This window comes from Acomys russatus, chromosome 32, assembly GCF_903995435.1.
Source record: "Acomys russatus chromosome 32, mAcoRus1.1, whole genome shotgun sequence".
Taxonomy (NCBI): domain Eukaryota; kingdom Metazoa; phylum Chordata; class Mammalia; order Rodentia; family Muridae; genus Acomys; species Acomys russatus.
In genome coordinates, this window is record NC_067168.1 from 26,252,219 (window position 1) to 26,264,410 (window position 12,192).

A 12,192-nucleotide genomic window follows, 5' to 3' on the forward strand; every position below is an offset into this window, starting at 1 on the left:
CCAAGACTACATAGACCCTGTCTCAAAAAAACCAAACACCTCAGAGCCCACCCCCCAGTGAGGTACTTCCTCCAACAAGGCCATACCTCCCAATCCTAATCTTTTCAAATAGTGCCCCTTCCTGGTGACCAGCGTTCAAATCTACCAGCCTACGGGGCCATTCTTACTCAGACTACCACTACGTTGTTATTGCTGAATCGTGGCAACCCAAAGGAACTTCTCTGCGGAGTCACCATTTTGCTTTTCACATCGGCCGTACCATTTTGTGTTCCCATCAACAACGCAGAGGAATTTGCGTTTCCCCCCTTCCTTTGCCAACACTTACTTCCAGTACTTTTCATTCTTGCTGTCCCAAGATGAATAGCTTGGCATATTGAAGTGGTGATGAGAGGAAGGCCCTAAGATGCAACCAAACGTCCCAGAACTTAAAGGCATGAGACCCAACGAGATTGGAGCAGGGACCTAAAATATAATCAGGAGAGAAAAATCATTCCCACAACTCCTAACCTCAGCTTTCTGGGCAAAGTTAGTGCATAAGGGATCCAGAAAGTGACTGCTAGCTGACCACTTTAGTTTTGGGGGCTTGCAGAGATGCCTGCAGAGGGTGAGGGGCAGTGGCAGCAGCTGTCCTAGTTTACCTCAGGACAGTGGCTGCACCCTGCCCTTGGCGAGATGTGGGAGTGAAGGAATGGCGACAAAGGAGTCAGTCCTGCTGATGACCAAGGCCTGGAAACTTGGGTGCTGGATTTCCTTAACGGATTCAAAGCGGCATACCCTCCTTACCCCGACCCTTACTGCTCTAAAAATAGCTATTCCGGGGCGCTGAGGAGAAGCCCCGCCTTTGCTGTGGGTGGGGGTGGGGGGACAGGGGCGGGAGCGGGAGGCACTGCAGACCCTGAACCTAAGGCGTGCTGGGTCCCGGGGCTCGTTTGTAGTGTTCGCGTGGCTGGTAGCATCCTCGGACGGCACTGCAGGAGATGGAGTGAGTCTGGACCCGCGGATGGGGTGAGTTAGGACGTGGCACCCCCCCCCCCCCCCCAGACCTCCAGTCACCAGCCCCTGCTCCGGGTGACCCAGGCCTCCCAGGAAAACTATGCCTGGAATCCAGCCGGGAGCCGCGGGAGGGAGCTCGGTTCCAGGCGGAGCTACCCGGCCGTTGCGCGCGCAGGTTAAACATTAGCGGCTGCGGTCACCTAGCAAGGAACCGAGCTGCGTGGCCAAGGGTGCCTCACGACGTCCTGCTCTCTGCGCCTCCATCCCAGCGGCCTCGGGTTGTTTTGGACTGAGGTACCCTGCGGGGAAAGAACTGGCGTGCTTGGAGGCGCGGAATGGGGGGCGGAGGGGGATGTCCGACGCCCAACCCTCAGCTTCTCCAGGAGGGTGGTCTTGGGATTGCAGTTTTTGAGAACAGTAACGCGAAATAAGAGACTGAAGATTTGAGTTCTGTAGGGAAGTGGGGATCGGTTACTAACAAGATAATTTTAAAACAAGCTTTGGCGTTTCTAGTTCCTCTGTTTCCGGTCCAGGGCTGAAGTTTAACAGGAGCACAGCGTCACGGGTGGATGTAATTAGAAGTCTGATCACACACTGGATACAGGGCACGAATGATTGAGACAGGAGCAGAGGACAGGGCCTGGGTAGGACTGCCTTCACAAACGATCCAGAAGGGCCCAGGGCAGGTGCTGGCCTGACCATGACTCCACGGATTGATTTATAACAAGATTAGGAGGGGCCTACTGAGTCTGTGATGTTCTAAACTTGCTCCACCATTCACCCGTGAGTTAAATGTTCAGCAAAACAAACAAACAAACAAAAAACAAAACAACAACAACAAAAACCCCCAAAACCCAAAAAAACAAAAAACGGTTGCTACCTCCTGCTTCCTTTATCGACCTGTGGTCTGGCTGGTGAAAACAACCCTGCTCAGTAAAGGTTGTCTATCTGCTAGCACCAAAGGTCTGGAGACATCTCCCTCCCGCGGAAATGGATTTAGAGCAGTGGCTCTCAACCTTCCCAATACTGCGGCCCTTGTAATGCAGTTCCTCCTGCTGTGGTGATCCCAACCATAAAATTTTTTCCCTGCTACTTCATAACTGTAATTTTGCTACTGTGTTATGAATCGTAATGAAAATATCTGGAAAAAATCTGATATGCAAGGTATCTAATAAGGGACTCCAAAAGAGGTTGCCACCCCCAGGTTTGAAAACTGCTATTTTAGATGCATGCCTCAGGTTGGGAGCAGAAACCTCATCTGCAGCTGGGCTTCGGGGACTGGGCTTCTGGTTCTACCCTGGTTAGCTGAACTTTTGTCAGAGGCTCAGTCGTGATACTTGGAACACCAGGTGGAGAAGGAGCACTTGGTAGGCAGTTTTGAATGTCCTGTGACCACTCAGTAGAAAGGTGGCAGTGGTGGCCAGCAAGGCTGACCAACCCCCTGCCTCTCATCAGGCCTGGTGATTCTAGTGAGAGGTCTGGCCCGAATAAAGATGGAGAAGCCCTTGTTAGGAAGCAGTAATGCTTTAATAGACAGGAAACCACTGTGTAATCTGTCAAGTTTTCTCTCCCGTGGGAAGCAGCTTTTGTTTGTTTTTGACTCTTCTGTGCCTAGGATAATATCTCTAAGATACTCCCAAGAGCCATCAGTCAAAGCCCTGCCTCCGTTTTTGTTTTAAAGAAAACCTTTTTGTGGCAGACATTCAGAATAAGTTTTTAATAAAGAAAAGTCTCTGAATTTATTGCATGTAATTTTAAATTAAAAAAATTTTTAATTTATATATTCACTTTACATCCCGATTGTAGCCCCCTCCCTCCTCAAATGTGTAGCCCAGGCTAGCCTCAAGCTTGTGATCCTCCTGCCCAAACTTCCTTCAGCAAATCCTATCAGTGTGTGCTACCACAACCAGCTCTTCCATGTATTCTGATCATACTCCCCCACCCCACCCCCACTTCCCTACCCACCCGACTTTGAGGACTCCCCCCCCATTTGTCTTGTTGCTATATTCTTTTTGCTCGTTTATTTTTTGAGACAGGGTCTCTCTGCACAGTCCTGGCTATACTTGAACTCACACTATGTAGACCTGGCTGGCCTTGAACTCGTAAGAGATCTGCCTGCTTTTGCTGGGATTAAGGGCTATTGCCACCACTGCCCGGCTGTCCTACTATTCCTGTGTGTAGGGCCTGCCCTGGAGTTTGGTTGACCTCCAGGGTCACGTAAATGCTCTTCTAGTACAGTCTTAAAAATATCTTCTTGGATCTGGAGATGTAGCTCAGTGGTAGAGCTCATACTTGGCATGTGTGAGGCCCTGTGTTAGGTCCCACTAGCACGCGCACACCAGCAAGCTGTGGGTTGGATTAAAGTTGCTAGGCCCAGGGGCCCAACTACAAGGGGAGATCTTTGCGCCTTGGAGGATGAATCTCTTCTTTTGCTGCTTGGAAGTTCTGAGAGTGGTTGCAGCCCCTAGACTAGACAGTGAAGGGTAGAAATGAGCCTTCCTTTTTAATTTTTAAAGACATTTATTTAATAAAATAATAAACTCTTAAGATCAAGAGCAGGGTTTGTAAAAGTAGTGTTCTGGAAAGTCCCTGATCTCTCATTTCCATTAGGGGTTCCAGGCACTCCCTTACCTCTGCTTTGTGGAGAGCATGTTTGCAAACTGTGGGAAGGTTTCCTTGGCAGCCATGACAATTAGCTCTAATGACAAGCCCAGAGGCCCCCAGGGCAGGCACTGTGAAGTTAGCTTGGAAGCCAGGGCAAATTTGCAAATGATTGCCCACAGCCCCCTAGAAGCCTCACATCTTCTAAACTTTCCTCTTGGTTTCATTTTTGAGGAAGAAGAAGAGACAGTAAGATGGGGAGATGTCACTTAAATGAAAAAGGGGAAAAAAAAAACCCAGATGACCAGACAATTTTGTGAACATTATCGTTGGTAGAATTCAGGTAGGCAGATGAGCCATATAGCTTCCAGGATTTGTTTCCCCAGGGAACCGGTGACTTGGGAGGTGGTAAACACTGTCACATGTTTTTTGTTTTGTTTTGTTTTGACATTGAGTGTGGAATTGCTACAGAGGAACTGGATGTTCTCCCTGCGGAGCAGGCTGGAAACCCTAGCACAGCGCTGCATTTGGTTCACTAACTCATGAGAGTGAAGTAGGACTCGGGGAATTTCCCCAGACCCCATCAAAACCTGTAGAGGCAGGTAAACGCAGTTGAATCATCTCTGCCCTGTGTTTCTATTGCCAGATGTGGGAAAACAGTCTGCTGCTAACTCAGTCTGGAGAAGGCCTGCGTCCCTGCCCCTTGAGTGTGTGGTTTCCTGGTAACCAGCAACATGCTCATGTGGCTCTGTCTTCTGTCTCCTGTCCTTACCAGGGAACAGGCTTTGTGGCTGAGATACATTGAGGATTTAAGATGTCCAGCACTGACCCTGGGTCATGATTCGCTGTGAACCCTGGCAGCCCTTGCATTCTGCTCAAGAAATCTCAGGTACTGTATTTCCACAAGGAAAGAAAAAAACAATCTGTTGTATTGTTTGTATGCCACCAATGCCATCGTTATTGGGAGGTTGGTTGGTGTGATTCAGGTTTGTGGTGTCAGAGAGAAATAGCACCTTTTATGGTCTGGTACTGTGCCTGGCGCGTGGAGGTGCTTGATGCGTAATAGCTGCCATCATTAGATGGCCGTCTATATGAAGTCCCGCACTTCTGTCTACCCTTTGAAGCCAGAACCCCCAGATTTCTAGGAATCAGACCTCTAGCATCATAGAAGAAGATGGGAGTGATAACTCGCGAACGGAATATGACTCCTTTTAGGAAGTTTGTTGAGGCCGTGAAAAAGAAAGTTTTGCGGACACTAGGAGAGCGAGCTGGGAGGCCCTGTCTTGACAGCTCCGGTGGGCTGTAGGAGGGCTCTCTGATGTGCCTGAGCCCCACTCACAAGAGCTTTCATTAGTGGGGCTAATCTGTGGGTGCTGATGGTCACCACATCAGACACTTTTCTGTGCCTGCATTTCTCTGTAGTGAGTCCCAGTGAAAGGCGACTTGCTCCTGTCAATTCTACCGCTTGCCAGTCCTGGCCTCATTTCCCCAGAACTCCAAGAACACAGAATTTTGAGGGAAAGGGCCTAGGATTTTTTGGCAGTTTTGTTCAGTTTAATAGCCATCAGGAAATAGGTCAGAGACTGAGCTGTGACAGGTCCGAATTAGGTCATGTGCAGCCTCCTGAGAACCTCAGACATGGCGGAGCAGAGCGGGGAGAAGGATGCAGCTATGTCTTGGTGTGGTCCCCTTGTTGGAGCCTACCCTGGCGCTTACCACTCTCGGAGAATGAACTCTGGAGCCAGACACTGTAATTAGGCCATTGTGGGAAAATTGTTGCCTTCCTGACTCACTCTCCTAGTTTCTTCATCTGTGCAATGGTTTGCTGTGAGAGTTAAGTGGGACAACATATGTCCAACGTGATAGCTGTGTGTGGAGTTCAGAGATGTGAGCTTTTTTCCTTTCACTTTTTCCTTCCTCCCTCCTTGCTTCCCAGTCCTTCGTAATGGCAGAACCGTTGTCTGCGGTCCCATCTACACTGAATGCTGGCTCTGGTGCCCGGTACTTTGTGAAGACTTAGGAGTCATTTACTGACATGGACCAGAGTAAGTGCTCAGTGCTCTGGGGTCCCAGAGGAGAGCCAGGAAATCGGGACTCTGGACCTAGAAAGGATTTCTGGTGACACTAAAGAGAGGAACCTTGAAGCATGTGTCCATCTTGAGCAGAAGGAGGTGGCAGAGGGCTGTCTATTCTGGAGGGGCAGCAGAGACAGTGGCTGGAGCCCAGACCCAAGCTGAGCTGCTTGGGTTTGAATCCAGCGTCCGGATCTTGGGCAAACATCTTTACTTCTTTGCGACTCAGAAGGTGATGGCAGCTCTTTTTGGATTAGTTTTAGGGAACAGTCTCCATGTTGCCATAGCTCTCCGCGGTCTATTGCAGGGGGTGTTTCCCTCTACTGTTCTCTGCCTCGATGTTTGCTAGTGTATATAGTATGTGGAGAAGGGGTGTGGCATGCCGGCAGAGGTGAGAGGGGAACTCCGCGGAGTCGGTTCTCTCTTCCACCTGCATATGGGTCTCGGGGATTTAGCTCAGGTCATCAGAACTATGCTGTTATTACGTGATAACAGGAGAGTCTTGTGTGCTCTCCACCGTGGTTAATTGAGACTGGGTTTCTTGCTGACCCCCAACTCACTGATTGGCTAGATTGGCTGGCCATTGACCTCCAGGAATCTGCCTGAGTCCGTCCCTTACCTAGTGCTGCGGTTACACGCATGTGCCATGGTACTTGGCTTTTATGTGGGTTCTGGGGAATGCAAATGCAGGACTTTCTGCTTCTGGGGGCGGGCGCCTTACCACCTGTGCTGTCTGCCAGCCTCAGCTCTGGGTTCTAACACGTTCTCAGTGATGCTGTTGTTTTGTTATCAGCCCAGGGAGCTGAGGACTCTGAGGACCATCTTAAAGCAGCAAAAAAAAAAAAAAAAAAAAAAAAAAAAAAGGCATTACTGAAAAAGGAGGCTGGCAGGAGCATCCACAAGCAGAGGGAAAGTGGAGCGAGAGAGAGTGTTGGCAAACACTGCAGGCCATAGCTTAAATAGTTAAAGAGTGAGGTTCTCAGGCCTGTGAGGACAGGAAGTGGGTGTCCTGTTACCCTTGTGCACAGCATGCCTGGTTACCTGCTGTTGCTCAGCGGCAAGGCTTGTTGTGGGCACTTGTCTCTGAGGCCCTGGAGGTGAGGCTGCAGGTTGGAGCTAAGCATGGTGAGTACCAACCATGTCAGCCAACTCCTGTTTTGTTTGTTACCTGGCACATTGAACAAGGTAGACATATATTAGTTTTCTGGTGACTGTGAGGCATGCTTATGCCGGATGCTGCTGTTTGGGAAGACTGTCTAGAGACAGGAAGGAGAGGACTTGGAACTGAAAAGCTAGGCTCAGGGCATTCTGCGGCCATTCTGAGGAGCATCCGAGGAGGTCTGTAGTCAGCACTGTGGCAGCAAGGAGTCACCCTGAACCCCAAGGTGGGGAGCAGGGCTGTGGTTAATTCAACACACAGTACCCACAATGCAGGCAGCTGTGCTAAGCTCAAACAGGTATACAGTAAACAAGGGGAGACTTTATGAATGAATGAACTAGCAGCTTAAGGGAAAAAGGGTGAACATCTCGTCAAAGTAAAACTTGTAAGAGGAGAGCCTTACCATAGCGGAATAGCTCAGGTCCACAGACTTTGGAGGCAGGTGCCTGCGTAGCTGTGGTTCACCTCTGGTCTCCCTGGTTGGGGCAGACCATACGCACCATCCAGACTCCAGTTTGGCTTGTGGAATTGGGATAATGGTACCATATCTATTTGTAGATTCACGCCTAGAGACTGCATGCGGCATTGCCGGTGTGACCTCCGAGCCCTTCCCCTGCCCCCAGCTGCTTCTCATAGTCCTGGGAAGCAGGGAGAGCTGGCTTGGCCATTGCCACTGTGTTTTCTGGGGGAAGGCAGTTCAGAGGGGACAGGGCTTTTCCTCTGTCCACCTGGCCCCACTGTTTCTTCAAGGCTTTTTTTCTGTGCTGAGTTTTGTGACCTCTTTATGCTGTTACTTTTCTCATTGTTGTAACGAATACCTGACAAAAGCAATTTAAGGAAGCCAGGGTCTCTTCTGGTTTATGATTGAAGGGAATATAGTCCGTTGTGGTGGTGGGCATGGTGGTCGAGGTGTGAGGTGGCTAACCGCTGTTTCCACAGCCAGAAAGGAGAGAATGGTGGCATGGGATGGACCCACATCTGGGTGGGGCTTCCCTCCTGGGATAATCCTCTTTGGAAACACCCTCATAGACAAGCTGAGAGGTGTGTCTCCTAGGTGGCTCCAAACCCAGGCAAGTTGACAAGGAAGATAAATTAAGACACTTCTCTTTGAATTGCATGTAAATGGTGGGATTGCACAGGATGCAGAGAACTTGATGAACAGGGGAGGTGTGCATCTTTTCTCGTCTTAGGCTCCCAGTTTGCAATGGCAAAAGCTGTATATTTTTTTTTTAATTTAAAAATAATAAAAGTAATAGGTGACGATGGGAAGAGCTTTGAATAGCGTAGGGAGGTAGAAACTAAAAAATAAAAATCTAATAAATAAATAAATAAATAAATAAAAAATCTAAAAAATAAATAAATAAAAAATAAAAATCTGACAGCCACTTTCACTTCCTGGAGATAGACAATGCCAATAGCTTTTGGCTGTTTTAGAAACTCTGTGTTTATGAATTCAGACATGTAGATGAATCACGTGAATAACAACCGTGCATATTTAACATAGTCAGACCAGGTATGAGTCACTCAAAGGAACACTGTAAGGCTCATCTGTCGAACCAACTGCCATCTGCTTGTCATCTGTCTATCCATTTATTTATCCCCATTTCATGGTCTTATTTCTGTCTCTCAAAGATGGCCATCCCAACATGATCTATATAAGTTTTGGAGTTATTATTAAATGTGATTATATTAATAGTGAACCAAAAATGAAGTCATATACATATATATATATATATCTGTGTACGTATGAAGTCATTATTCTCTATCAGTATATAAAAACTGTCTTGCCTTTATGAGTAGCCACAGAGAATTTCATTGTATAAAATGCCATTTGTATCCCATATTGTACTTTGCTGTACATCACTTTTACAAATAATAATGCAATGGCAATATTTTCATAGGCACCTTTCTTGGTGCAAATGAGTTTGTCTGTACAGTAGATCATAATTGACCTTTTTTATTAAGAATCTTTGTGTGCGTGTATGTGTTTGTTTTTGCGTGTGTGTTTGTGGTGTGTGTATATTTTTGTTTGTGTGTGTGTATGTGTTTGTATGTGTGTGCTGGTAATCAAAGTCAAGGCTCTGGGCATGCAAGGCAAGCGCTCTACCACTGAGCTACAGTGCCAGCCTTCTGACCCTCTTGAGTATTTTTTTGACAGTTATTCGGGCTGGTCTTGAACTTACTCTGTAATGGGAGAAGGTCTTGAACTCATGATCCTCTTGATCCAACTCCCAAGATCTGGCATGGTAGATCCACATGTACCAGGCTTGTCTTTAAGAAGCATTTTTTTCCCCAAAAATTATTCTTTTCTCTTCAGTGCTGGAGGTCAATTCTAGTGTCTTATGAATGATAGGCAGCCACTACTGAACTGCATTCCAGCCACAGTTCTAATTCTTCGTAGTGACATATTCATTTTAAATTCCCATTGATATTTTCAAATCGTTGCTCAAAGACAGAAAAAAAAAATGTGTGTGCCTACTGTCTTTGTTTGGGTTTCTATTGCTATAATAAAATACCATGATCAAAAACAACTTTAGGGGGGAGAAAGGGGCTTATTTCAGCTTACAATTCTCCTGTCGTCACTAAATGAAGTCAGGACAGGAACTCAAGGCAGACACTTCAGGGCAGGAACTGGAGCAGAACCATGGAGGGATGCTGCTTACTGGCCTGTTCCTATGGCTTGCTCAGTTTGTTTTCTTATATACTGCAGGATCACATGTCCAGAAATAGCACCACCCACCAGGGGCTGGACCCTTCACATCAATCATCAATTAAGAAAGTACCCTACAGGCTTGTCTACTGTCTGGATTTACAGAAACATTTTCTCAATTACAGTTCCTTACACTTAACTGATTCTAGCTTCTGGTAGTTTGACAAAAGCCTAGAAAGCATACCCACCATTAATACATAAAATAGAATCTGAGTCTTTTGGCAAAACAACAACAACAACAAATCAGAGTTCTTTTCTCTAGCCCAGTGCTTCTCTCCCTTCCTAATGCTATGACCATTTCCTCTAGTTTCTCATGGTGTGGGGACCCCCAACCATACAATTATTTCATTGCTACTTCATAACTGTAATTTTGCTACTGTTATGAACGGCAACGTAAATATCTGATATGCAGGATATCTGATTTGTGACCCCTAAAGGGGTCGTGACCCACAGGTTGAGAACTGCTGCTCTAATCTGTTACCGGGCTTGGAGTGAAGGTCCACGTTGGAGCATTTGCCTGGCATGCCTAAGGCCTTGTGTGTCACCCACAATGCAGGGGCGGTGGGGGGGGGGGGGGGGGGAAGGCAACAGATAAACAAAGAGGCCCATCATAGATTGGCTTTCCTAAGCCCCTCTTGGCTGGTTGTTTCAGTTACAGTCCCGCCCAGAAATAACTTAGTCACATGATCACACCTTGCTGCAGGAGAAAGCTGGGAAATGTAGTCCTCACATGTTCTACTAGCGTGGGGTATAACCAAAGGCACTGTAGTGATCCTTGGTGGCTCTGCCATTCCTGGAGAGTTGTCAGATTCTATCCCAGGTAACAGTAGGGTTGCAGAAGAGCCCACTTGTACATTTGACAAAATTCTTTGCCAAGGGTTCTGTAGGGGATTCCTGAGGGAGCACCCTGTGCCAGGCGCTAGGCTACGTGTGTCATGGACCACAGTCCTTCCAAGTGGGTTTCCTTCTACCCCACAGACTCAGGAGGTTTAAGAGGAAGAGACTTGCCCAAGGCAGAGGATTCAGATACGTTTCTATGTGGTGGAAGGCCCACTTTTGGCTCTCACAGTGTAGTCATGTCAACACAGTGCTGCATAGTGAGCGGCTGCCCTAAGGCATCTCACTGTGCCCCCACTTTAAGGTTTTGCTGAGCAGGTATATGGAAGGTACACCCACCCACCTGAACTTTGTCTAACTTGGATTCGCCCATTTTCCAGGTCCTTTATCAGCTCCTCGGTCAGTGGCCTTGGTGGCACTCTACCCCTGTGGTCAGCCCAGAGCCTCTCCTGCCCATGCAGTACCCGGCAGCCAGTGTTGAGGGCCTTAGTGGCCCACTGTCCGGGGCCTACAGCCTCCCCACCTTCAAGTTCCAGCCTCGCCGGGAAAGCATAGATTGGAGACGCATCAGCGCTGTGGACGTGGACCGTGTGGCTCGGGAGCTGGACGTGGCCACCCTGCAGGAGAACATTGCTGGTGTCACTTTCTGTAACCTGGACCGAGAGGTGTGCAACCACTGTAGGCAGCCCGTGGACCCCGTGCTGCTCAAGGTGCTGCGCCTGGCACAGCTCATCATTGAATACCTGCTGCACTGCCAGGACTGCCTGAGTGCCAGCGTGGCGCAGCTGGAAACACGGCTGCAGGCCAGCCTGGGCCAGCAGCAGCGTGGCCAGCAGGAGCTGGGTCGCCAGGCCGATGAGCTCAAGGGTGTTCGAGAGGAGAGCCGGCGTCGTCGGAAGATGATCAGCACCCTGCAGCAGCTGCTTCTGCAGACGGGTGCCCACAGCTACCACACGGTGAGGGCTCTTTGCTGAGGGGAGCCTGGGCTTGTTGTACACCTTAGGCACCGGGCCAGTTGAGTGGTACTGGACCAGGAGACTATTGAGAGGCCATTCCTACGTTATGAGCAGATTTTAGAGACGGCACCGTGAGAGCCTGAGGATTCTTGTTGGGTTCCATGCTATGTAAGTGTAGAGTGTGTGCGCGCGAGCTGAGTGTATAGGGTTATGTAAAGAAGTACTCCTGTGCACGGGGAGGACGCGTGTAATAGTGTGTGACGGTTTGTATCTGTGCATGGGGGTGTGTTAAATGCGTATATGCAAGGGCTTGAAGAGCTGTTGATATCTGTGTGTGCAGAACATGTGTTGTATAACGTGCGCTTGTACTGACTTAACACAAGGGACGCAGCTAAGAAGTAGAGCATAAAGATGTGTCTGTGGTGTGTGTCTTTGAGGGGGCAAAGGTTGTGTATGTCTGCCTGTACAGACTGCGTGTAGGGATGGATGTGTGAACGGATGAAGGGTATGTGGTATTACACGCCTAAGGATGTGAGTGTGTATAGAAGGTACATGCCTTTGTGCGTGTATGTGTAAGGAGGGAGAGTCTGTTTGTATGCGGAGTGTGCTGGATAAGGGCATGTGTGCACCGATGCACGTGGATGTTGGACTAAGTGTGTGGTAAGGCATAGTGGAAGGAGGCTCATTTTAGAAAATGACTTCCTGATTCAGACAGGTGTCCAGAGCAGCTCTTTTTTTTTATTTTTTTATTTTTTATTAATTTATTCTTGTTACATCTCAATGTTTATCCCATCCCTTGTATCCTCCCATTCCTCGCCCCCAGAGCAGCTCTTGAGCATCTGAGTCCACCGTGCCAGAAAAGTA

At 48.3% G+C, this 12,192-nt stretch overlaps 1 protein-coding gene across 1 annotated transcript in view; it reads left to right on the forward strand.

The window, feature by feature from the left end:
• Positions 1-4,012: 4,012 nt before the first annotated feature.
• The window catches only part of Dzip1l (DAZ interacting zinc finger protein 1 like), a 38,584-nt gene continuing 30,404 nt past the window's right edge, over positions 4,013-12,192 (forward strand). Inside the window, exons 1-2 of the mRNA XM_051140377.1 lie at positions 4,013-4,483; positions 10,753-11,328. Of these exons, the coding sequence (XP_050996334.1) occupies positions 10,828-11,328 (501 nt within the window). The 5' untranslated portion in view covers positions 4,013-4,483; positions 10,753-10,827. The remainder of the gene's footprint in view (positions 4,484-10,752; positions 11,329-12,192) is intronic.